Source organism: Molothrus ater, chromosome 3 (assembly GCF_012460135.2).
Source record: "Molothrus ater isolate BHLD 08-10-18 breed brown headed cowbird chromosome 3, BPBGC_Mater_1.1, whole genome shotgun sequence".
NCBI lineage: Eukaryota > Metazoa > Chordata > Aves > Passeriformes > Icteridae > Molothrus > Molothrus ater.
In genome coordinates this window covers 16,620,709-16,646,576 of record NC_050480.2, presented here as the reverse complement: position 1 = coordinate 16,646,576, position 25,868 = coordinate 16,620,709, and the positions used below count along the sequence as shown (strand labels likewise).

The window sequence follows — 25,868 nt, the reverse complement described above, 5'->3', positions numbered from 1 at the left end:
GCTCAGGGCCCGGCTAGGCTGCGCCTCTGCAGGGCGGCGGTGCACAGCGACCAAGCGCTGAGCGCCCTGTGTGCCAGGCACGGGATAGCGCCACTGCCTAAGCTCGCCAAAACCCCTCCCCTCGGAATGCAGAGAGATAAACCCGAGCTAAACGCCCTCTGAGGAAAACCCGGCTGGAAACATTTTGAAATCCACCCGCCCCCTTCCCACCCGCAGCCCCGCGGGGCCGGGCCAGGCCTGCGCAGCCGCTCTGGGCGCCTCAGGGAGGGGCCGCTGCTGCCGCCGCTGCCCGGCTCCTTAGCTTCCTAGCTTCCCGGCTCCCTTTCAGCGCTGGCCTTCCCAGCCCATCTGCGCTGAGCTCGGGGCTCTCCGGTCACGCGTGCCTGCCCCCAGCCATGAGGCTTCTGCCCGCTTCCCCTCGCCCTTCGGCGGCATCGGGGCGGGAGGGCCCTCGCTGGCCCGGCAGCAGCGTGGAGGGCCCGCGGCGCGGCTGTGCGAGTGCGGCCTGGCCCGAGGCAGCCCTGCCGCGCTTTTGACTTCCCCCGTGTTTCCACTCCGTCCTCCCCTGAGCTCTGGGTGCCCTTGGGCTGCTGCGGTGGCATTTCCCCTCAGGAGGTGGCGCAGCAGCCGTGGCCGGGCCGCGAGGTGCTCGGGCTTTGGCCCGCGCCATTCTCCTGGCTCGCACCATGCCCTGTGTCACCCTTGGGGTCCTTCACTGCCAGGGGAGGGGTTTTTGAAATAACGCGTGAATATTGCCTGAAGGAAAAGGGAAAGAAACGAGGCCGGGAGGAAGAGAACCCCCTCACCTGCTGAGCAGGGCAGCTGGTAAGGCCAGTGCTTCACATCCTGCTGTATCCATCACATTGGGCAGTAATGCTGCCTGCCGGGCAAGCCTGTGCAGGACAGGCCTTTGGGACATTCCTGGTATCTGTGCGGTGCCATCGGTTGAGGGTGGCCCAGAAAAACATCCAGTTCCTGCCTCTAGGTATGCCTGTCCTGGTTGCTCACTGAAAATAACCCAGGTAATGGCAAAGGAAACAGGATTTGCGTTTTGTGACGCTGTGTTGGGTGGGTTTTGTGGCCCTCTTGAAACACATTTCCTGGTTGAGGTTTGACAAAACAGGCTGCTGACTTCAAGACAGCCCTAGATAAACCTGTTGGGGAAATACTTGCTCTCCACAGGAGGCAGGGAAGGTTGCCAGCTATTCCTTGCTTCTCTCCTTGGTGGGTTTTGAACAAACAGCCCATCTGGCAGCTTCTTGTAAAGTAAATCTTGCCTTTACTTCTAGGATGTGCCAGCCCCTTTCCTGGAGGTCTCCACTGCTGGCGAGAGGTTCAAGGGCATAACTAGATGTACTCTTTCTGATTCCTAGAAGAAACTTTTCCTCTGAACCAGACCCAAGAAACAGTGGCATATGTGATGAGTGGCTGTTGACATTGGCTAGCATATGCACTTTGAAAGGTCACCCTGTCCATCTGCCAGATCAGCTGGCCCAAAGCATCTGACTGACCTGTTTGTTTCATTCCAGCAGTCTGGAGCTGACAAACCATGAAGGAAAAATAAGGGAATCCTGAAGCAGCAAGAGAATGTTTGCTCCTGGCCTTTGTCCAGAGAGACTGTTTGCACATCAGTGCTCTCTCTTACCAGGCATGGCACAGAGGAAATAGTGAATCTCCTTCATTTGTCTGAAGGCCCAGGGCTGAGCCTTTTCTCACAAACACCATGAGCTGTGGTCTCACCATCAGCTTTGGGGTAGGACTGCTGTGTACCTGCCTTAGAAGGACTAGAGGGAGCTAATCCAGAAGAAAACTTATTTTTTAATACCGCTTGGTTTTATCTGAGCCTGATCAAAACATGGTTGCACATGTTGTTAGTGCTGTTGTGGCAAGATGGGAAGGGGAGCAGCACAGGCACCTGGCAGAGACATGCAGGGCTGCTGCAGCTGCCATCAGTGACAGCCTTAAGCTGCTGTGGTATCACACCAGCAGCTCCTATTGCTGTAATTTGCCATTTGCCCTTGGAGGGATAGAATTCATTTGGCTTGTGGTGTGTGTTTTTGGGGTTTTTCCAGACCAGTGAAGGGTATAGGTAGTTTAGTTCTTTAAAATACCGTTCTACTTTAAAGTAGCACACATCATAAACACAGTATTTGAGGAAAGTTTTCCCTTCTCTTTATTCCTCATGCACAGATCATTTATATTTTGGTGCATGAAGAGCAGTAGAGGAGAAGTTTCCTTCTGTTGGGGGAAGATGGTTGTGTACTTTGTTTTGTTTTTAACCTTCCACTGCCTTTTTCCTGGAGTCTTTCTGTGAGTGCACAGACCTTTTCCTTCCAAGGCAAAGCAGCTGCTCTTCTCTGGTATCACAGCCATCATCTCCCCCTCTCTTCATCAGTGAGTTGGCCAGCATTTTGCAAAGGTCAGAGGTGTATCTTAGATAAAAGTTTACTCAGCACAGAAGCACCTAAGGAATTCTGTTATTTTTTTTTAATCTGCCTGGAGGTATTTATATTTCAGTACTAATGCATTCTGGGGATTACCTTGCCCACTGTGGCTGTCATATTCCTTACTGATAACACCCCCAAAACAAGCATATGTTGTCTTAATTTTATAGAAAAGAAGATAAATGTAAGCTTACAGGGCCACAGGCCATTGCCTGACCACCAGCTCTGGATCCTCTCTCTTGTCACTCTTACCCCACCAAGTTTTTCTCACTTCACTGCTCTTCTGCCCCAGACACTCATGTGACTGGAACATTTTAGACCCATTCTCTCCAAAAGAGTTGCCCATTCACTGTAACGCTTGGTGTGGAGCTGGGTGGCACCAGCCCTCCCCAAATGCTGTGTGTTCTTTCCCTCTGTGGTGGTGAACTGGTTGAGGAAGCTTGATAAAAAGGTGTTTGGATGAGGGGATGCTTCAACCAAAGCTTTCCAAAGTGCTGAGCACTGATGATATAACACAGCTGCCCTGGTGTCTCCATGCCAGGAAGTGTTTGCCATCCCTGTGAGATTGAAGTTACCAAGTTGTAAGATGCTTTTTCTTTCTGCTACTGAACATAAGCCAGGAGGGATTGGCTTAACCTGAGTCTTGTAGCAGCATCAGTGGAAAGGTACCCTGTAGAGCATGTCTCCTTTTAAATGGCACACAGAGGACACCCTGAGGGGAATATGCTCCATGGCTTCCTAGTTTTGGGGCCTGAGGCTGTACTTCTGGGAAGCCTCTAGGAAAGTCAGATTTATCATGGTCTCCTAGTTATCCTACTTAAGGCTGAGGGCTCTTATGCTCTTATCTATGGGGCTTGCTCTTCCTTCTTTACATCTTTAAATTTATTTTTATTTTCTTAATTGAAGTATGATTATGCTAGAGCAGCTCCTGTCATCTCATAAAGCAGTACAAAAATGCCAAATTATTTATGCTGACTTCTGCTTAGATTTTCATACTCTAAAAAGCCAGCTGAGTCTCATTTCTGTCTGCAGTGGGACCATGGAAGAAAAGGAGATGTCACCGAGTCACACCTCAGAGAGCAGCATGTTGGACCTCCCCTCTGTTTGTGACCTAGCAGAGCACTTTCTGCCTCCACACAGCTCTGAGAACAGCCAGGAGCTTTATCCTTCTGGGGATGTTTTTCCCTCTCCACCCACAGGTAACAGCTTCTGCTTCTCCACATGCTCTTTCTTTAGCCAGTGCTTCATCTGTGTAGGCAGTGTGTTGCTTGACTGAGTCACTGCAGTCTGATACTGGTGCACCTGCCTGTCATAAACCACAATTTTAGCAGAACTGCAGTCTGCTCCAGCTGGACACACACAGTGGGAACTGTGGGTTGATGGGACACAGGAGAGGAGCTCAGAGGATGCTGTCAGCTGCTAATGTTCTGCAACACTCTTCATGTTTAACGTGTTCTCAGAAGGACAACTAATATGTCCTTCAGACATCAGGAGTAAACACTGTCACAAATTACCACAGTCAGCAGGAAGAGTTTTTAAACTTTTCCTTGTGTTTTTCATGTGCTCATCACATGCTCAGGATGTGGCCTCATTATCCTATTACTTTAATAATAATAATAACTGAGTCTTTGTTTGTGCTAATGACAATAGTGTGGTGAGGACTGCTTCAGTTCAACTCCTCACTTGAAACAGGACTGACTTCTGCAGAAGTAGCATTTTAGGTCCCACTACTCCAGATTCTTAAAAGTAATGATATAAATTGTTTATCTAGAAGATAAGGGACAGCTGGCAAGAAATGTGAGATCAAAATATGCTGGCCCAGTGGCAATTCTTGCCATATATTCATGCTGGCTGGAATGAAGGTTCTAGTGATTATGTTTAATATTGGGGGGAAAATAAGTTCTGGTCAACAAATGATGTGTAGAGAGGATTTGTCAAGACACCTGAGTGGGTAAAATGTCACTGACAACACTTCTTGTTGCTTTAGAATCTTAAGTAGTGTAAAAGTAGGATTTGGCTCCTCTTCTTACTCTGAAGTGGTTTTCTGTGGCCTGCTTCCAAGAAATTAGCTTGAAATTCAACAGGTGAGTTTCTTGCAGTGGGAATGGCACATGTGCTAGACCGGTGAGCAGTGGGATCTACCAACTGACCTCTCTCAGCTGATGCTGACTGGTTGCCTGTGCAGTTGCCTTCAGCTCTAGGTGTGGGACATCCAGAACTGTAATGGAATCTGCCAACAGCAGAGACCAAGCCTTGCTTTGGTTTTTCACACAGACCAGGAGGTCACATGTCTTATCTTAATAATGATGGGAATCTTCTGCTGTTAACCTCTGCTTTAAACCACAACACATCACATTCCATGATCCTTGTTGCACTGGAGCAATAGCATGTCTGGTTTGAGGTTTTGCTTTATTTTTGTGTGTAAGAGTAGTGACCAGCACTGCAAGGAATGTCCTGAGCCAGCCTTTTCCACTGTCATGGGAGAGGAGCATGGAGAAGCTGCTCTGATAGTGAGACAGGCTGTAAGGCATTTGTCTACTCAGGTTTCACAAGGCCTGTGTGGAAGGTATGAAGCAATCCTGGGAGCTGTGAGGCAGTTCCTGGGATGTGTTGCTCAAACACCATTTAGTGTGGCTCAGGGCAGCTGGCCCTGATTGCTTTGTTGAATGGGACACATGGAATAACTGCATGACCACTTGGCAGCCCCAGGAATGTCTGAGGCTTAGTGGGAGCAGCACATGCGGAAATGACAGTGCTGGGGAAGTGTTTGTGGGGCCTGTGTGGAGCAGGCAGCTGAAGCTCAGCACCAGGGTACACTGAGAGGCCACATCCTGCCTCCTGGCTGTCCCCAGCACCCCCTGTGCCAAGTGGATTCCAGGTGTGCTGGGGAGGGCAGATGTGGCCCATGAACCCTCCCCTTCATTGCTTGTTGTAGAGACTGCTCACAACTGAAACAGTTAGCAGTAACTGTGGGATGCTCTCTGTGCTCCTGGAGTGAAATAATCCAAGTGTCACAGGATAACCAGTTCATGCTCTGAACATCTTGGCTTTTTTCTCCTCACAAAACATCATACCAATGTACATACCCACCTAAACTCTCTCTTTTGATGCAACTTCAGCATTCCAGCCCATTGAGTTGGTCACTGTGACAGAAGAGAGAGGAAGATGGTTTTACAAACAATCTGCTCATGTCAGATCTTCTTGGAAAAGCAGGTTCTGTCAAATGTATCCTGGGAAAGGAAGTTCCCATGTTTGTTTGTTTTGTTACGAGGCATTGAGAGCTGCTGCTGTGGCACTGTGTAAGTGGGAAGAGTGGGAGTGGCTGTGGGTTGCACCCCACAGTATGACCAAAAGATTGGGACTTGGGCAGGATGGATGAGGATCTTCCTTAGTGATTCAAAAGCATTTCCAAAAGGCCCACAGGTCTCTGGGAATGTGGCAGCTTCCTTAGGAATGAAACAGACTGACAGGACAGGCTGTGTTTTCTGCCATCTGCCACATGAACTGAGACTGACTGAAGTACCACACCATCCATGCCTCAGGAGGTGGAAATGGTCATGGGGTATCCCTACTGCCTGAGGCAGCAGAAACAGGTTTTATTAGTCTAGAGAGGCTCCATCCCTTCTAATAGCAGAAGATAGGTACTCATTAGCCATGAATACAGGGCCTTCTGAAAGCAGGCATCCCCAGGCAAGAAAACAGTAGTCCTGTAGGAAGATTACTAAGTCTCTTAAATGGTTTATAAATTAGTAGTTTTGTGATTGATGTGGAAGTGAGGGTTCTGCTCTTGCAAGAGGCATTCATACCTTTAGCTTATTGTCACAGTGAGTTCAAGTGTCTAAGTGGTAATAGAAAATTAAATGGGATCAGTAAACACTTCAGTATTCTTCATCTTTTTTAATCCCATACTGGATGATAGTTTTAAAAAATGTAATTGTTTGTCATTTTTTAAATCTGCATCACTCAGTTGCTCAATACACCAGGAAGACCTTACCACTTCCTCTGGATTAAGAAAAGTTGCCAGCAAAAGTTCTTACTTGGCAGGCAGCACTCAAGTGTGTGTGTGTGTGGGAAAGCCTTAAATCAGGGCACTGAACCAGAGAGTACCAGGGACAGTGGAAAAATACTATTTACCTGGAAAAATTGCAACCTAAGGAAGTGTTAGAGAATAATCAACAGGTGTGCTCTACAAACTGGGAGAGCACAGGGTTCTAGGCTCTGCCTGCCCATGCTCTGTGGTCAGGCAGAACTGGATTTCCCACTGCAGCCCTGGAGAAATTCTCCTAAATTTGGAAGCAGCATTTGAGAGTTCAGCTGTGGAATCATGCCTGGGAGACTGCCTGTTTGAAGCATGGGCAAAGCTCAGTCCCATCTCCTTGCATGGCCCTTCCTAGGGCTTGTGATCTTGGGCAAATGGGCCTTCCTGCTTGTCCTGTAGCCTCCATCGCTTTTTCTCTCTAATGAAAAGCAGTGGAAAAGCTGTGTTCTAAAATGGATGGGTGGAGAGGGTCACCCAGTGGAAGAAAATGGTGTGTCACAGAAACAGGGAAAATAAAAGAAGGGTGGCAGAGTTTCCTGTAGGCTTGAAGAGACCTGCAAATATCTAAAAGCTGACTGGCTTTTTTTAAAAAGCAAAATAATTAAAGAGGTGTTCAACCTTTAGTTGCCTCTCCAAAGACACTTTTGTTCCTGCAGTTTGTTTCAAGTTTGAGCCCAGGCTTACCTTTAGTTATTTTCCATGGGCTTCCCTGACCTCTGTAGTGCAAGGAGAGTCCCAGGCTGCTCCTGGCTGTGGTTACTATTCCTGGTTGATCCTTAGTGTTGGTACACAGTGAGAAGTCAGCTCAGGGAACTGGCCCAGCTTCCTGGGCAGCCATGTGAATATTTGTGTGGATGAAGTGGGGACAGCTCCTCTTCCTGGCAGCAGCACAGGTACAGCCAAGATCCAGTGCTCTGCAATGTGTCTTGGCTTTCACAGGGGTTACAGCCTTTCCAGGATGGTGGTTTCTGAAAAATGTTGGGCTATGAATCTCTTCTCCCTTGTGGGTAGCCAGGCTGTAGGTTCTCTCTGATCAGTTTTGGGGTGTTGCAGGCTTTCTTCAAAAGCAGTCCATTTGGAACAGGTCATGAGAGCTTGGGGGAAATGGGACAGAACATTTCACTGGGGACTCTCTGGCTTCAGGCACCTCAGTTAGCCTGGGCCACAGCACTGCTGCTGAACTTGCCACTCAGATCAAGGGGACAGCTGGTCACAAGGTTAGCCCAGGTTAAAGGCAGGGGTTTTGGACTGTTCCAGTTGCTTTCTGGGTTTTCAGGTAACCAAGCAACTATGTTAAAACAAAGCAGGGATTTTCAACAAGTTAACACAGCTGTCAGTTTTACAGGCAATTGGGATTCCTCTGGAAAAAAAATGCTACATGTTCTCAGTGAATTTACATGCCCAGTTTTGTGGTGAGTTGCTATGTCTTTTATTAGCAACTGAGGAGTGGTGCTGATGTTGGTGCATGTGTTCTGACTTGTCCTTAAATGCTCTCTACCTTAAATACTCTCTGCCATGTCCTCTGGCCCATCAGGTGTTACTTAATCTGTTTTGCAGAAGTGGGTTTGTGTTTACTGAAGAAGTCCAGCATGGCTTCTGCTTTTCCTGCCTGGGAATTGTTCACAAGTGTTGATGTAGAGGCTGAAAATGAAAGGAGTGTGTTTGGTCACATCAGCAGCAACCTTTTAGGGCTGGCTCTTGGTGGGTGCTGGGAGGTTCAGTTCAGCCCAGAACTCAGTGCTCACTGCTTGGTGTAGAAATTACAGCTTGGCTGTCTGAGCTGCAACTGCTGCCAAAAGTTGCCAAATTTCCAAAACGGATTTTTTGTTTGGCTAAAGACTTTTATATAATAGTCCCTTCAAGAAGTCTGTGTAACTTCATAAATCTAAAAGGTGTGTGATGTTTTAAATCACTTTCAGACTGAGCCACAGCTGAGTTAGAAAGGGCTCATAAGTGAACTCCAGGTCAGATACAGAAACTTCTGATAGTCTCCTTTGCCTAAAAAAATATTGATCACACTGAGAATATTTTAGTTTTTGGTTTGCTTAGAAGGTTAAGGGAGGGCTGCTGTTCACAGGTGCTTTGTGATGTGCAGAGTTTTCTTTGACTGCAGAAGTTAACATGCAAACCCACTTCAGTTTGAGCTGTGGTCCCAAACAGAGCTAATTATTATTAACCATAGAACAATAGAATTTGTTTTTTTTTTCAAAACCAGTGTGTTGGTTTCAAATTGGTTAAGCACGGTGCTTGCCTGGCTGTGATGAAGAACATAGTCCCTGTTTTGGGAATGTGTGGATTTACCGGTTTTGGTTTGTTTCCTGCTGCCCTCTAGTGCTCAATGTTACCCATTTCTGATTTCACCAGCCTGGCAGGCTTAAAACTTTAAGAGGGTTTTTTAAGTGATGCTTTTAAATCAAGTGCACTCTCAAGTATGACCAAAATGCTAGATTTTTCTTAGACTCGAGTCTTATTAAGAGGAAAAAGAAAAGCAAAATGTTTCAACGCTGGTAATTTTGTATAGATGGTGTGGGGCAGGGGACTTGAAGTGCAGCTCCACTGAAGTTATGGGCAGGCTCTTCAGTGCGTGACTCCATGGCTCTGGTGAGTTTGGCATGACCAACCCTCCAAGCATCTCTTTGTGACCCAGTTGTGTTGAGTACTGGGTGAAAAGGCAAGGTGGAGTTTATGCCAGCTGACATAAAAGGTATACAGTGAAACTGCACAGCGCACAAAAGAAAGCACTGGGAACCACTGGGTCACTGTAGGTCTTAGATCTTGTGGAAATTCATTTTTCAGGGATGTGTTACATAAAGCATCCAGCCAAAAGTAAATCCTAGAACAGAAAAAAGCAATGTTTTATTCTTCACAGTCTGAGGAGGAAAACTGATCCTTTTTGAGGAGAATTAGAGCACTATCTATACATCAGGGAAAAACTGAGACATGTGCCTTGCCTTTTAGACTTTAATGCTTCAGAGTATCTCTGTGTTCTATGAAAGTGAACAGTTTGTATTAGACCATTAATAATTAGAAATCAACTACAGAGAAAATGCTTCAGTAACAGAGACAGGGAGTTGTACTACTGCACTGAAGTTGTCTGATTGGATTCTGTGTTTCTCTGCATGAAGGGGAGTTTGGGAGTTTGTCTCTTGGGAAGGAGAACTTGTTTTGCTTCTTATTACCCTGCTTTGATTTTGATTGGTAGTAATTAACCTAATTTCCCCAAGCTGAATCTACCACGATGGTATTCAGTGAGCGATCTCTCCCTGTCCTTATTTCAACTCATGAACCTTCAGAGGTATTTCCTCACCTCTGTCCACTTGTGGAGGGGAGTGTGGCTTTGGGGGCATCCAGCCAGGGTCACACCACCGCACCATCCGTGACAGACAGTGGGACCTGTGAGGTGTGTAGAGCTCTGTCTGCCCTCTGGTGGGACTGGGAGCTTTTAATATCACCTTGTTCTGCCAAAGTGTCAGAGTCCCAGTGGGCCATTTCTTCCTTACCTTTATCTAAATTGTCATTCCAGCCTGGACTTGTAGTTCTCTCATCACAGCTATCAATGTTTGTCCTTTGCTGTGACCTAATCCAATTCAGACTGCAGTAATGTCATTATGGTAATTGTTCCTACGGTAGCTGTGAGGCAGCTTTGTACATGTTTGTGCAAATGTTGTTTTATCTTACCAGGCCAGTGCTGTTTTATCTTACCTGTGAGCATTAATCATTTAAATGAAAAAGAATTAAATCCTGTAAATAAATGTCAAGAATTTGTTCAATGGGCAAGAATGAACAAGAGTTTGTTAAAATCTTTATTAATAATTTTTCATCCTCTGAAGTGCAGATGTGGAGTCCTTTGAGATGGAAAATTATAATTGGGAACAGAAGCCGTTTAAATAAAGGTTTTACAGGGGAATAATAAACAAATTCAGCCATCATTTGCAACCACTACAATGCCATTAAATATTAAGGGAACAATGAGCAATTTCCAAGGTAGTAAAAGACGACCTGAGGAGTTCTTCCTGACCAAGACTCACACTGGTATCAGACTGGGATGGGGGTGTCTTTGGGAAACCAGATGCTACTGGCTCTGTGAAACTGCAAATACAGTGCAGGTGTGTCTGAAGAACTGCTCCTTGCTTGAGTTCCTCCTTTATGGGTGCTTCTCTGGGCTTCCCCATTCTGCAAATACTTGCTTATCACATATGTAGTGCAAAGTTTCTCCTGTGCTTGAAGCTGCTTTTGCCGCCCTGCTCAGGCTTTTCAAAGCAATGATCTCTGTTCCTTGCCCTGGAAGTCAGCACTGGAGGGGGGGTCTATCCTGGAGCAGCTGGATGCTGGATGTTGGCACTCAACTGAGGCTGCTGGAGGCAGCAGAGTGGTTACTGAATCCTCACCCTGTAAAACAAGGATTCACTCAGGATGGTTGTCTCCACTACAATGAGCTCCTATCTGAGACATACGTGCCTATAAATTGTCTCTAGTTGGGCCCCAGAGTTTCCAAGGACAGACTGTTAACAGGGCTGTGTGGCACTGGGTGGCCAGCATGGGAGCCATGGCACAGGACAGCATTTCAGCAGATGGATAACATTCCTTGTTAGTCCCTCAGGAGCATGACTCCAGAGTGCACTAATGGCTGTGATTGCAGTTTCACACACTGGGTTTGGTGCTCTTCCATTTTTCTGTGTATGGCTACAGGGGATCCACAGAGTGCTGCAAGCCAGGGGGTGTGGCTTTTTACAGGCAGGCAGATCAGAGATTCTTATTTCCATGGGACAGTTATTTTAGTGCAAAGCTGTAGTGGAAATTCCTCAAGTTCCATTCTTTTCTGAAACAGATAAATGCCTTGTTTAGACTCATCTGTGCAATCTTGCCCAGGCACTGCTTTTACCACCCGCTTCTGCTCAGGTGCTGGCCTTGAGCCATTTCCTTGTCGCAATCAGATTTGGAAGCCCAGGCTGATCTTGTAGAGATCCTCATCTGCTTCACTGCCCAGCTCAGCTCCCTTTAGCATTATTGTGGCTCTGTGCAGAGGTGCTGAATTGCCAATAGAAAAGATATGGGTTGAATGAAAGTGCAGGATTCAACAAAGGGAAGGAGGAAATTAGACCGTCAGGCTGAGGGAGAGATCAGAAATCCTGTGCAGAAGGGCTTGTGTTGTTTAATCACTAAGTTTTGGTTAACTCTGTCATTATTTTGAAGCTCAGGAACAATCCCTGATGTAGCTGTGGGGCTGGAAGGGTATGGGAGGATGGATAGCAATGACATCTCCATTGATGCAGACAATATTCTGCATGTGTGTGTGAGCTCATTACCCATCACCTTGGGTTACCATGTTAACTTAATGCATTTCCTCTTTTTCAGGCAAGTGATGGTTTTATATGCTGAATTCCAAGATAACCTTCCATAGATGCTTCTTACCATTGAGAAGTGACTATTGTTAAGTGTATTTGTGTTGTGTTGGGTCCAGGTGTCCATAAAGTATTTCACCAAGCAGTGTGCAGAGTGCTGGGAGAATGTCCCCTGCTTTCCTGCTGTAGTGGAGAATTTGTGTAGGCTTGTGTCTAAACAAGGATAATATGAACCAGATTTCCATGTATCTGTGAACAGTCAGTTCTCAATGTTTGAAACGTTGGGAGGCAAAGAAGTTCACTTTACTACTGTGGAGAAAAAGTGTTGGTTTCCTTTAAAAAAAACCCTAAAAAACTAAAACAAAAAAACCCTTTAGGATGTGTTTTTAGCTTTAAAACCATGCAAGAAGTTTTCATTACAAGATTGACAGACATGAGAGTTACACAAGGGACAAAGACCAGAGAGGAGAATGAGAGGGAACTCATGGGAATGAGAGTTGGTGTTCACAGAGGGAACATAAAGGGCTTGTACTATGGCTCCTGCAGACCCTCCTGTAGAGTGTCCAGTTAGACTTGTCCTGTTTATCTTTCTGCTTTTAGAAAGAGAAGCATCTTTTGTAGGAAACAATTTCAGTGAAACTCCCATTTTTTTCTTAACAGCTGGAGAAGAGAAGCTACAAAGCAAATCCCAAGGCCTCTAAGCCAGGGTAGTCATTTTTCTAACAAAGTGCTTCAATAATGCAGTAATACAGTTGTGAAACATTCTCATGTGTGCATGAATTGTTCTGTTTACTCTGGAGGGCAAGAACTTCTGTACAGCTGAAACACCTCCACAAAATGCCTTTTTTTTTCCTCAGGGAGAAAAGAAAGTACATGCCATGAATCCTTATTAATTGAAATAACTGTGGAAAGCTGCAAAGGGCTGTAGCTGTTTCTATTACCTGGACATGTGTTCATGGCATCTTTTTATCAATGTTAAATTTTGTGGGGGGCTCCCAAGATGTTGGGTCCTTTCTTGTATAATAGAGTTGCTCTTTGCAGCTTGGTATTATGGTTTTATGGTAGTGCAGGTGATGCAAGAATGACCCAAGATCATTCGGTGTCAGTGCTGAGTGCTGAGCAGCCAGCAAGTGGCAAAACATGGAATGCCTGTGCCAACATCGCTGTGTAAAACCAGCACTGCCCTTCCCTGCTGTCTGCAGAACCTGCCTTGGTGTCTCAGCTCTGTCACTTAGCTGTGGGTGGTAAAGATCTGTCAAAGTGCCTTAAAAATGGCAATTTAAATAATGGGGATGTCGGGCTAGGGCAGAAGAGAAGGGCAAATAGGCTTGGAATGCCATGTTGAGGCCAGCCTGTGCCAGCCCTCTGGGATATTTCTTTGGTACACGGTGCTATGGGGTCACCCACATTAGCATCAGTACTTGGGGAGCAGAAGAACGGTGTCATTGGCCTGAAATGCAGCTGTACTGAAGCAGAGAGCCCAGGTAAATGGTGGTACAGAGCTTCCAGCAAACTCTGAGCTTCACATTTGTTCACATGCTCTGGGACATCTCACCTGCAGTCCAGCTGTGAGTGGGGTTTGTGGTTTAGAGGGCACTGTGATGTTCTGCTTATACACAATGCATAAATAAGAAATGTCACTCCTCAAGTCTCTTTAAAACCTCTTGTTTTCTTAACTCTATTAGTAAGATTTCTACCTTTTTTTTTCCTGGTCTGAGTCTAAACATGGGGATTTTGTCTTGTAATTTATCAGATTTACCTGTCCTGATACACAAAACACCTTGGTGGACCCTAATTTTGAGCACCAGTGATCAAATATGCAAGATCTGACTTTTTAATTTTCACTGGGAAGCTTTCCTTACATTTAGCTCTCCGTTATTCAGATGTTTTTTCAGATGTAGCCTGTGACTGTGTAGTAGAAGAATCAGCTGGAGTTTATTGGACCCAAAAGGCCCTGTATTGGCAGTGGTTAAAATGCAGCAACAGAAAACAAGATACATCTGCCCTGATTGTTGTGGTCCCTTATTGCCTCTGAATTTATTCCCTGAATTGAAGCTTCTTTAGGAGCTGCTGTGAACTAGCAACAGAAAAACACATTTCAGGGAATCCTCTGTGCCTGGTGGCAGGGAGGAGAACAGAAAAGTTATACTGATGTTGCTTAAATGAGAAGCTGTGCTCCCAGGATGCTGCTTAGTGTAGAGGGCAGGCTTGCTGCTGTGAAAGGATGCAGATTGCTCCTACCCAATTTTGCCATGGCAGGTTTGAGTGAGCTGAGCATGAGGCTGTGGGCAGGATGCCTCTGTTCCATGTGCTCAGGGTGGATGCAGTGCCTGGAGTGCTGCAGGGGATGCTCCAAACCTGGGTTAAGGATGTAGAGTTTAGCAGTGCTGCCTGCCATTACCCTCTTCTGGCTGTAGGGCCTTTCTGTCTGCAGTTCACGTGGCTTGGATTAATGCCAGGATTGTGAGGGTCACTGTGGTCCATTTTCCCTGGATTTGTGTGCAGTTATTTGGTCACTTCCCCTCTGTAACATCTGGCTTGTGCCACACCACATGGATTGAGCCCAGTTGAAGTGTTCCTAAAGCCTCACAGCTCAGACTCCTATCACCACTTACCTGTGGGGCATCTGGCACTGAATTTAAATTAGATCTCTGTCTTAATTCAAGCCTCATTTTTCTTCTCTTTCTCTGGTTTACATCACTGAGCTCACTGGTGTGCAACTGATGAGGCTGCAGCATAAAAAATAGTGAGTCATAGCCCCTTAGTAGCAGACTGCAAGTATAAAATACAGCACACATCATCATCCACAATATTTTTTGAAACAAAACAACACAGCCCAGTGATTCAGCATCAGTGTGGGTTGCAGTACACGAGGGTTTGTCCTGGAGCCCTCCTGCATCTGATTTCTTCCTTCATTTCATGAGTTTAATAACCTCCCACCCCAATGCCCTCCCTTCTTAGATTCCATAGGAGCTGGGCCTCATATGCATGGACATCTCTGTGCCTGTGAAGTCTCCCCCCAGACAGATGGAATGCTGTCAGTCTGAGCAGTGCTGCTGCCTTTCCAGCAAGCCTCCATGCTAAGGGTTTCTCTGTGAAGGGTGGCAGGCAGCTGGTTATTTATTGCTGCAATAAGCACTGGCAAGCAAATGACAATATTTTGTGCTGTGTGCTGCTTGCTCTTCCTTTTAGCCTGCCCAGGGATTTCTGGCTGCGTTCTGTTTGTGCTCACTCTGGGTAGAGGTGGAAGCAAGGGAGGGCTTGAGCTTTGCAAGTTCACTGTGTTTTATAAATGTAGCACTGCCTGTGTCAGAGAGGTTATCTTACTCCAAAAGTTATTTGGGTTTGTGAAGAAGGTAAACCCTTTGCATTCCTACCTTCCATAAGTGCCTACAGACTGTCTTATACAGCTCTAAGTAATGAAATGATGCATGTCAGTATACTAAAGGAGTGCAGGCTGCAGTGTCTGACAGGAATAGTTTTGGGGTCTTGTGTGTGTGGTTTTTTTGGCTGTTGTTGGTGGGTTTTTTTAGTTAGTTTGTTTGTTGAGTTTTTTTTGGTTTCTTAATCTGCAAATAGGAGACAAAAACAACCAGAAAGACTAAGCCTGGGAAAACAGACAAGTATACTCTAAAGTCTTCTAGATCACTGGAGGCTTTGGTACTCTCACAGTGGTCTGTTTTTATGTGTGTATTTTAGTCTCAATGATGCAAACATTTTCTTTTTTTTTCTATTTTTAAAATTAAATTTAAGCCAGTAATGATCTCAGCAAGCCAGTAATGATCTCAGCAGGAATCCGAACGTTGGGTGTGTGTCTGTTGGATGAAAAGGAAAGGCAGTAGAATTAAAATCAGTCACTTCTTACACAACTAGTGATTAAAAACTCAATGCAAGAGGAAATCATTGAGGCCAAGAGTTTAGCAGTGAAATAAAGGTGACTTTGCACTGATGTGGATAATAAGAACAAGCTCACTCAGTGTTTCTTGCTGATACAAATGTTGCTGAGCTATTGAATACATCTGATGGTGTTTCAAGGCTTTTATTAATCTCCATGTAATTTCAAGTGTCAGGTCACACCCACATATCCCCACCACGAGGTTGCCACCTAGAACAGACCACAAGTGGAGGGGACATGCCAGACTAGAAACTGATCTAATCCTGCCTGGTACCTCCTTCCTTTCCCCTTTAGAAAAGAATATTCCTGTTCTGCAGGTGGAAAAGCTGAAACCAATGCTGTTATAGGTACAGCTCTTCCCTTCACTAGACTATACCACTTAAATATTCTTAATTAAAAAGAAATCCTTGGATAAGATGCTCAGAATCAGGAGCAGAAGGGGGTTGTTTGACTAGAGAAGCAGGTAAGGCAGAATTTAAGGGAGGGATAATTTCTTTTGGGGTCCACAGTGTATTTGTGTATGTGTAAATTTTACAGTGGTGTTTTATTTTATTAATGAATAACCCCTAGATAGATAAACCAAAACTACAGTAATTTGTACAGACCTCAGGAATATTCATCCTTAATATGCTAACCCAAAGCCTAGCCCAAGTCCTTCTGTACTATTAATACAAATTTATTTTGAATTCAATTATTTAAGCAGTTTTTGCCTATTAAGATTGCAAAGAAATGTATCATCTCTACTTCTGGTCATGGTGCAGCACAGGTGAGATCTGTTTCATGATATCTTACCATTCAGTAGCAATTTCTTGAAAGGATGAACATTCTGCTGAAGAGCTGAATTGAAGGAGAATCTGATTTACAGAGCTACCATCTGCAATCTCAGGTTAATTTAACATTGCTCTACATTGCTGCTTCTCTAGATGTCTAATGAGGTTATTTCTAGGTTAATTTTTCTCCTGATGCAGTCTCAATTAAAATGTAAAGAAAGCAGCAGAAGTTGAAAATAAAATAACTTGAGAAGATCCATTTTGTGCTGCACCAGTGCTTTGTGGTAGGATGCTTGTTACAGCTGCTAATTATTATTTTGTATGAGGCACTTGCCTGATAGCATCTGTGTGTGTGTGTGAATCATCTGCAGAGCCTGTGACAGCATTCCAGAAGTGGAGTTAGCTCCAGTGGCTGAGACACTGAGTTTGTGCCAGTGAGTTTCATGCCTGGCTTGGATTGAATGGAAGGAAATATTAGGATTCTTAAGCCCAGAAATCTTGGAATATAAATGGAAATATGTTTGCATTGTTAAGAAATCACTTATTGCTTTTAGCTTTCAACAACCTGCTGACAGTGAATGGAGACAGTGATTTATTTCTGATGTAACTCTAGCTGGGATTTTTTTTTATTTTGAAGAATCATTCTTTTGCAGAAGATTAAAGCAAAAATGAGGTTGATAGTTGGGTGTGATATTCAGAATGAAAGCATCATGCTCCATAATTATCAACTGTGAGCTGCAAACCTCCCAAGGTGAGTTAGACCATGTGGTGAAAGAGGGAGATGGTGTGATTTTGGTAAATGAGATTCTTCATGCACCAAACAAAATGCTGGGTTTGCCTGTGCTATTCCCACACACTGCACAAAACAGTCAATCATGTAAATTCTTCAGGACTTCTCTTGTATTAACAGTACCTGGCAATGAAATATTTGTAGATGAACCTATAGCTGTTGAAGAGTTAGAATGAGGGAATATAAAACCTAGTGGTATCTCTTAGGCAATAGTTTGTCTTTAAAAAGTGCATGTGGCTGGTTTAAATACTTCAGTCTAACAACCTGCTTTGTTACATCCTGTGTTTGCCAAAATCTTTCTCCCCCATCACAGAACAAAGCCACTGTGCTGTTTCTAGATGCCAGTGCCCAACTGTGTGTTGAAGTGAGGAAGCCTGTGCTTTCTGAACAGGAAAGCTCCACAGTTTCCCCTCTCTTGATCCTTCTGTCAAGAAAACAAACAAACCAGTTTAACCATTTCTTAATATGATTTCAGAAGGAAATCCTTCAGAGGGGATCTGCCAGAAGTCTCTCACCTATTGACTACAGCCAGAATTTGCCTTTCCAAAGTGGTGCTAAATGAATGTGTAGGGATCAAACTGAGCCAGATGCTCTTGCATCAGAGACACATTATTTCATGGCTGTACGATTGGAACTAGAGCCAAATTGGCCTCCTTAGAAATACTGCAATTCTATGTGCCACAAGATCCTGCTCATCTCAGTTCCTGTGGGATCTTGGAGCAGGTATTAAGGCAAGAGTGATCCCAAAACAGTGGGATGGTCAAATTTGAGGGAACACAGGAGGCTTTCTTTGGTTTAGCAGCCTCAGTGAAGGCATTTACTTGAACCTTCCAAGCTGTTTGAAGCCCTGCCAGGCAATAGCTGGGCCCTCCCTTTCTCCTCACCCCTCAGACAGACCTCTGTAGCTTTTCTGAGCCAGTAAGTTATTAGCTGCTGCAGCAATCTGGTTGCCTCACTTGATTATTGCATGAGAAAACAATCAGGCTTCGCTGCTGTTTTGGAAGCTGTTACATCTGGTAATGTGTCTGGGGTTTTCCATTTGCAAAACACTGTTGATTGCCAATTTGAAAACAGTTATTTCTGGGACCAGTGTGTTCCTGTGGATTTTACTTGTCTTCAGGACACCACAGTATCTCTGATTGCTCTTGCTGTAGTGACAAATGAAGTGACAGAAGTGACTATGCTGATTTAACTCTTGGTTTGTTTTTTTCTATAACACTTTGCCCAAAACCATCCATGTCCTCCCTCTGTGAGTGTTTGTGTGAACATCTCTGGTCTCATTAACATTCACGTGAGTATTGCCTAAAGCTCAGTGCAGTCTTTAAAACGTGTCACTGTTCAAAATGCGCTCTGGTGCATGTTAAGTCCTGCTTAAAGGCAAAAAACTAAGGCAAAGGCAGTGCAGTACATCACCTGGTACACCTTAGCTATACCTTGGTACAAAGAGCTCTCTTGGGGAGAGCATGTGCATCCAAAGGAGATGCAATTTGTATGGCTTCATATCCTGGATAGCTCCTGAAATCCTACTGCTCAGGGCCCATCCACTTGATGTGGAGGATAAAGTTCATTCAGGAGATTAATTGGAGTAAATAAAACCTAAGGCACTTTTTCTGTCTCCACAGAGCTCCAGACTTTAAATGCCCTGCAAATGAGGATTGTGGGGATGGATGCTTTCTTGCTCTAGTCAGCAGTGATCTGGGAAACTGCATTGGGAAAGTTAATATGGAGATGTTGGCATCTCTTGCTGAACACTCTTTCAAGTCTGTGGATTTTTATTTTTCAGATTATTGTTACCTAGATGTTCTGCTCTTGGGTTAATATTGCAGAATGAAATAGCACATTAGCTGTAAGAGAATATTTTATTAAAATACTTCTTAGCTTGTTTCCTGAAACTTTTCAAATATTCTCCCTTTCATATATGCTCAGTAATCTGTTCATCTTTTTTCATAATATTTTTAATATTTTTACAAAACTGGGGAGTGTTTGGGGTTTTTTAAAGGAAATTAAATTCTGTTTTTAGCTAGGGACTTTTCATTAGACTCAGTCTGCAGCATGTGTCTCCAGCATCAGTATCAGCCTGATACTGGGCTATAATTGACTTTTGCATTCTGTCTGAGCAGAGTTCACCTCAAAACCTAAGATCTGAGGGAAAAAGTAATTTGTGCAGATGTTCTTCATAAAACAAAGACAGCTTAAATCTGGAGCTGTCACAGAATTGCTCTTACAGATGCATCTGCTGCAAAATAATTACCTCCCTTGAGCCCAGTAAGTTAATCAGTGTCTCTTGTTTGTGTCTGCAGTGAAAACAATTAAAAGCTCATTTCCTGGTTTTTAGGTAAACCTACAGATTCTCTGATTTTTAGGGGTAATTAGATTTATTTTGATGTGTATCACAGTCCAAAGTGTTCCTGTTGGACAGCTAGCTGTCTGTAATACAATTTACTTGTAGCCAGGATGTAATTTCTTTTCAGTCACTTTTTTTCCTTGGGATGGTTTTTGCTAAAGAGTTGAAAATCCTTTTGTCTCCTCTTATGTAAATTGCACTTTAAAAGCTTAGGGTTCTTTGTACAATCATGAGAAATGCCATTATTTATATTTATTTAGTACTTCCTTTAAATTAATTTTTTGCAATATCAGGAAATTTCTCTACTATAGCTGAGAAAATAACCACTGATCACTCACAAGCAGTGAGATGTGTGCACCAGGTGCAGGTGGGTGGAGAGGGACCCCAGTAAGATGGGCAGTGGGTGTTAGAAAGTAGCCACTGACACTGGCACCTAATGCCTCTTTGCAAGGCAGCAAATGATGCCTTTCTCCCTGCTTTGCACAGTCCCTGCTCCACCAGGACAGATCACTCCTTTGCTGTCTTCAGACTGACTCTGCTGCCTGTAAGGTCTGTTTTGTTGACCACGAGCAGATTTAAACAACTTTTCCTGTGCCTTCTTTTCCTCATGGCTTGGCAGGAGCACGAAGTGTTGAGCCAAAGACTGGGGGGAAAAAAGCTCCAAACCTCAAAAAAACCCCAAGGTGTTTTAAACTCTGTAGGACATGATAGTGATGGTAGACTTAAAAAATAAGTGACAAGATCACACCTAACAATTAACCTTGCATGCCTTCTTTAGGAGGGCTTCACTTTGCTCTTTGTGCTCTGCTTGAGACTTAGCACTTGTGATCTAATGCCAAAATCTGTGTCTAAAATATACCTTTTGTCTCCACCTCTGTGGGAATACCTTAATCTCTGAACTGTGTCAAAGCTGTGCTGCAGCAGACTGGCCTCTATTTTTTTGTTATAAAGAAGAAGTGACAGTAACTGCAGAGAGGGCACTAAGCCCCTGTGCAGGCAGGCAGATTTTATTTTAATTCTCAGTGGACCTTTATTCTATCCTGATTCAATTGCTTACTCAAGGACACGATTTTTTTTTGTTTGTGTGCCCTTAATGCATTAAACATTTTCCAGGTTAAGGAAGCATCAGATATATTTTCCATTGTATTAAGAGTCACAACTAAACTTCAGCAGTGACCGTGGCCAAGGGGAAGAATATGGAAGAATGTGGAATTGGGAAGTAGATTTGTGTCTAGAGTGGAGGGAATAAAAAACTCCTGGTGCTGTAAACACAGAGGTTTTAAAACCTCAAAGCTGGGGGATCTCCTCAATGTCAATTTTATTTTCTGACAGCTGTTCTTGACTTAGTTTTATTAATGGGAAATGCACATAGACACCTTTTTTGTAATTCAATAATGTTCAAGTCCAAATCACTTTTGAATATGAGCATTTTCTGGCACGCTCTTGTATATGCAGCTACACCTTCTTTAAGAGGCTCAGGTGTCTATATTCTGTGCAGAAGTGTCCTCTTGCAAAAGTGCTGAGGCTTTCAGATGGCTTGTGAGGAAATGAAAGAGATTAAGGTAGCAGGTTGTCAAGGCAATGGAACACAGATTAACTGTGTTATGTCCTCACATTGCCCACATGTGGTCTAAAAAAAACCTTTTTAAGTAGCCTTTGAAGACAAATCCCAAAACTTGAGCTGAAAAGGTTCACTGAAGCCTTTCTCTCAGAATTCCATTTTATTTAGAAATAAAACTGATGTATTTGCTGCAATCACAGAATCCAATCTGTTTGAATTACATACTCTTTAGGCCTTTTAAAACAAAATACTTGAGCTGATCATGAACTTCTTGGGATTTAAAAGAAGTTAAAAGAAAATTACCCCACAGTGTGATCTGCTAAATTATGTGGGCTGTCAAATCCCACCCACCAACCAGTGTCAAATATGAACAAGGAGACTTGAGCTTGTACTGGAACACAGCTGTCAGGAGTATCAGTGGTAAATTGCTAAACTTTCCTTTTTATTTGAAAAATGGAATCTATCTTCACTGTTAAGGATCTGTTTTATATCATACACATATCATACTTACACAATTTTATCATTCAATAAGAATGTAAATTTTCAGGAATTCATTATGTTAGATATTTGCTTTTTCATTTGAATAGGTGAATGGCCATATTAATATAGTTAATACTATTAATTATGGTTATATTGGAGTGCTAATCACTATCATTGATTTGCTGACATTTTAAAATGTGGTTGCACCTGTGTTCTCATCCAGATGACAGGAGAGCAATAGGAATTGCTAAATGCTCCAGTTACATTGGTTGCTTCACATTAAAAGAAAAGAGCTGTGCAGTTTTGGGAGTCTGATCAATAAACTGCAAATTCTGAACTTGCTGGTGTTTCCTCATATCTGCTTTTGTAGTCTCTCTAGTCCCTACTCAGAGAACAAATTCTAAACAAACACGAGCATTATTCATCTCCCTGCTCTGTGACAGTCATACAAAGACTCCCACATCACCTTGAAAAATAGTTGGAGAGTAGTTCTTTACTATTTGTAAATGATCAACATATTTATACCTGCAAATATCAGATGGGTTAAGTTCTTAAAAGTTTCCTCTCTTTCCCTACCTTGCTACTTGTATGATTATTTTTGAATGAAGTAGGTATTTTCAGTTAGGCAATCTTAGGGTGTAAGGTGGATGAAAAATGTTTCATTTAATTAAGGATCAGTAGAGTTGCCCTAACTTGCTCTGGTGTATCTGTCCTTTTATTCACCTTATTTTGCAGGAATTAATTAGTTTTTCTGTTCACAAGTATTTGGTTGCAGTAACTATTACTAACCACAGTTCGTCAGTAGTTCAAGGAGTTGCTAAAAAGCTCTAAGCAAGTGCTTCACACACAGCCCCAGGCTCTTTCCTGACGTGTGTGCAGCCTCCTAGGAGAGCCATCCTGTTGCTGTGTGATAATAATATGGGATGGACCACGTAAGTTTTGGTTTATTTTGTTTGCTTTGTAAACAGGATTCTGGCTTTCACTTGCCTTCATAGTTTACCCAGAGTTGTATCCACAATTCATTTGGGTGAAATGTTTGATTTGGGGCAGAACTGAAGAGGTTTGGGTGTGCCCAGATCTGCTCATGGCTAAGTAGTTTTCATAAAAAGCAGGACTAATAGGCTGTAGAGCCAGGTAGAAGGATGTAAACAAGTCTGGAGTGACTGAAACCTTTTGCTGTTTCGCTTTGAGGGCCAAGCTGGGAAATGCCTGCATTGCCAAGCCTTCCTAATGACTGGCTGAGAGGACAGAGTGAGAAGATGGGGATAGAGACTTGCTTGCTCAGTGTTTTTTCTTTTTTATAGCTTTTAAAGTCATACTCCTTGCAAAGACCTTCTGCTCTGTACTTCAGGTTTTCTCAGTCCCTTCAGAAGCACAGAGAGTATCACAGCCATGGCACAACCTAGAAAAAGCTGGGTAGGAGTGTGCAGCCCTGGGGCCTGAGGATTCACTCCCAATATCCTTCTTAACTGAAATTGGAAATGGTTTTAACTTTTCAGGTGCTTGGTTTATTAGCCACAGACAATTCCTGCAGGAAGCTGGTTGATTAAATGGCAAAACAATTCTGTTCAAAGCCCAATTTTGTCTCAAGCTAGTTCTGATGGAAGAGATTGTCTGTGATTCCCTAAACAGCACGTAGATAATTAAGCAAAAGCCCTTGTGGTTCTCAAGCCTCCAGCATTTGTCAATGGTCTATAAATGTGCCTATTGCTGTAGTCCAATTTCTGTTCATTACGTGATCTTTAGTAATACTGCAGCAAAACTAGATGGCTCAAATATTTATTTAATATATACCTTTAAAGTAGCAAGCCAAAATGTCACAGACTAGTGATGAGAAAATGTCTCCCAGGTTATTAAACTTGTATATCTTGTTTGCTTTTCATTGTAGTCTGTACAGTTTGTGTTTTGTCTCTTGAAAATTTCCTTGATGACTGTTTGATGTATCTGACACTGATTTTTTCAGTGTCAGGCTATTTAATTTATTAGCCTGTGGAAAGCTGATAGGTGGAGATTGGTATCTTGCTTCCATTCTTATTTTTGAGACTGTTTTTTGATTTTTAATCAATGTCTGGTGCACAAGCCCCCAGTGGCAATGCAGAAGAAGAAAGATGACACAGCTTGGGGCTTACAGCCCCCATGGCTGGAGAGGATGTGGGTCTGCTCTTTTCTGTGCCAAGGCACTGGAGGCTGGCACATCTCTGCACAGTCTCTTCAGTGCTCACAGCCAGATCAGGCCTGCAGGGAGACTGGCTCATTCTGCCTTCAGATTTCCACCAGAATATCAGTAGTTTTATTTGCCTTTGTACCTGCTATTTGCTTGTGCTTTTTGAGATAATTTCTTTGTTGTTTTTATTTTTCTATCCCTGCTTCTAAAAGAGGAGCAAGCCTTTCTGTGTTTGTCTGATGTGCAGCATATTTTCAGGAGTGTGACACAGACTCCTGTGTCCTGTCTGATGTGCAGCATATTTTCAGGAGTGTGACACAGACAAGAAGCATGGTTTCAAAGCCATTTTATTGCAAGTAAATTCAAGAAACCATCTCTGCAAATGTTCCTCTGTTGTTCTTTCTGAAAGATCAATCTTGACTGGAGGTAAAGACCTTTGATCTGAAGAGGTACAGAGTGCACACTTTCAGCTGTTCCACTCCCATCTAGAAGGAATCAGTCCATCTGTAAGCATTTCTTGCAGTATTCCCACACTCATGCTTCTAGCCTTAGACAAAAATGAAAGATCAGGATCTTGAAATTTGATAACTGCAAGGTACCCTCTTGTTCTGCTGTAGAACTTGCAGTGATTCTGCTCCTGAAGAATTAAAGTTAAAGCTTAGATGTAGATGGCAATGTTTTCCACAGAGCTAAAATATCTATGGCTTCTTTTAAATTTGGTAAGAGCATTTGTGTATTCAGCACTCCTGAAAATCAGTGCACCAGTCTGAGATCTGAACCTAATTGTAAGTTGGTACAAAGTTGAACAAATTCACATAAATGCACCTAGGAGACATACAAGTCTATAGGTAGGAGGGGTAAAAAGTTGAGAGGAAGCTGTATTTAACTGAATTTCACCTTCCTCTGCCTTATTTGACTCAGTTTTCTACCTATTTTCAATTTTGGAGCGTTTCCCCTTTCCCACAGCAGCTGTTTCACAGTAGATCATATGTGGTACCCAGGCATCAGCTCCACATCAGGATTCAGGTCTCCAAGTGCAGGACTTCCCATGAAGATGAGTAATGGCAGTATTACAGGTCATAACTCTTTTGTTCTTAAAACTATTTACAAGTAGTATAATTTCACCTACAAGTCAAGAGGGATGCTTGAAAAATACCTTGCTTTGCAGGATTTTCTTGGTCAAGAAACTGCATTTCTGCCTGTGATTCCCAAGTCATTGGTGTCCACAGGTGTGCAGAGCTGGTTGGAAGCAGGGCTGAAATGCCTGTGAATCTCTTCAGTGTAACCTCTGTGTGTTTGTGGGTGTTGAGATTAATGAGTTGGACTTTCAAGTGCTATAACAGCAAGGGAAGGCAGAGTACACTGAACAACCCCTCACCCCATCTCCTTTTCCAAGTTCACACAATCTGTGAACAAAGCAAATATTTTGCTAAATTTTATATAAGATGTCAGTCTTCTAGTCTGTTCTTATTAAAGATCACTGTCATGGCAGGCTCTTCCCCTTGTGTTTTAGCTGTATGAATAGCATCATTTCCTGTTTTTCCAGGCACACTGTCATAAACATCACTCTCCAAGGAGATGCAGAAGGTAGAATTTTTGTAAACTGATGGTGGGATTTGAGCAGTTTATCTCCAGTGAGAGCTGTCTGCTTATGCTTGCCAAAGGCATTAGCTGGAGATTATTGGTCCTCTTGATTGCTGAAAATGTGTAACTGAATGAGAGACAAAGTATTTCATATATAAAGAAAGGATATTGCTTTGGGTTTTCTTCTCAATGATTGCAAATAGAGTGATACTTCCTCAATAATACTTGTAGTCTAGGGCTGTTTCCTGTCATTGCCAGTGGCCATTACTGAATATTTCACAGTAAGTGGTAGTTTTCCTCTTTTTATGTCAGCCTCATCCTCAAAATGGTGTTTACAGCATTCAGTGTCTTGCCTGTTGGGCCCCATTCTTGCCTCTGTGAAAGGGTTTGTTAAAGCTCAGAAAAATGGGATTTAATAACTCTCCCACATGTTGGTTTGGGGGTTTTTGTTTGTT

The 25,868-nt window shown here is 43.4% G+C and overlaps 1 protein-coding gene across 2 annotated transcripts in view; it reads left to right on the top strand.

Annotated features, from left to right (window-relative positions):
• Positions 1 to 328: 328 nt before the first annotated feature.
• The window catches only part of SHLD1 (shieldin complex subunit 1), a 42,559-nt gene continuing 17,019 nt past the window's right edge, over positions 329 to 25,868 (top strand). For both annotated transcript variants that reach the window (XR_008508295.1, XM_036381257.1), the window contains exons 1-2: positions 329 to 825; positions 3,477 to 3,643. Coding sequence is in view for 1 of the 2 variants with exons in the window: in XM_036381257.1 (XP_036237150.1) it covers positions 3,484 to 3,643 (160 nt within the window). In the remaining variant the exon portion in view is untranslated. The remainder of the gene's footprint in view (positions 826 to 3,476; positions 3,644 to 25,868) is intronic.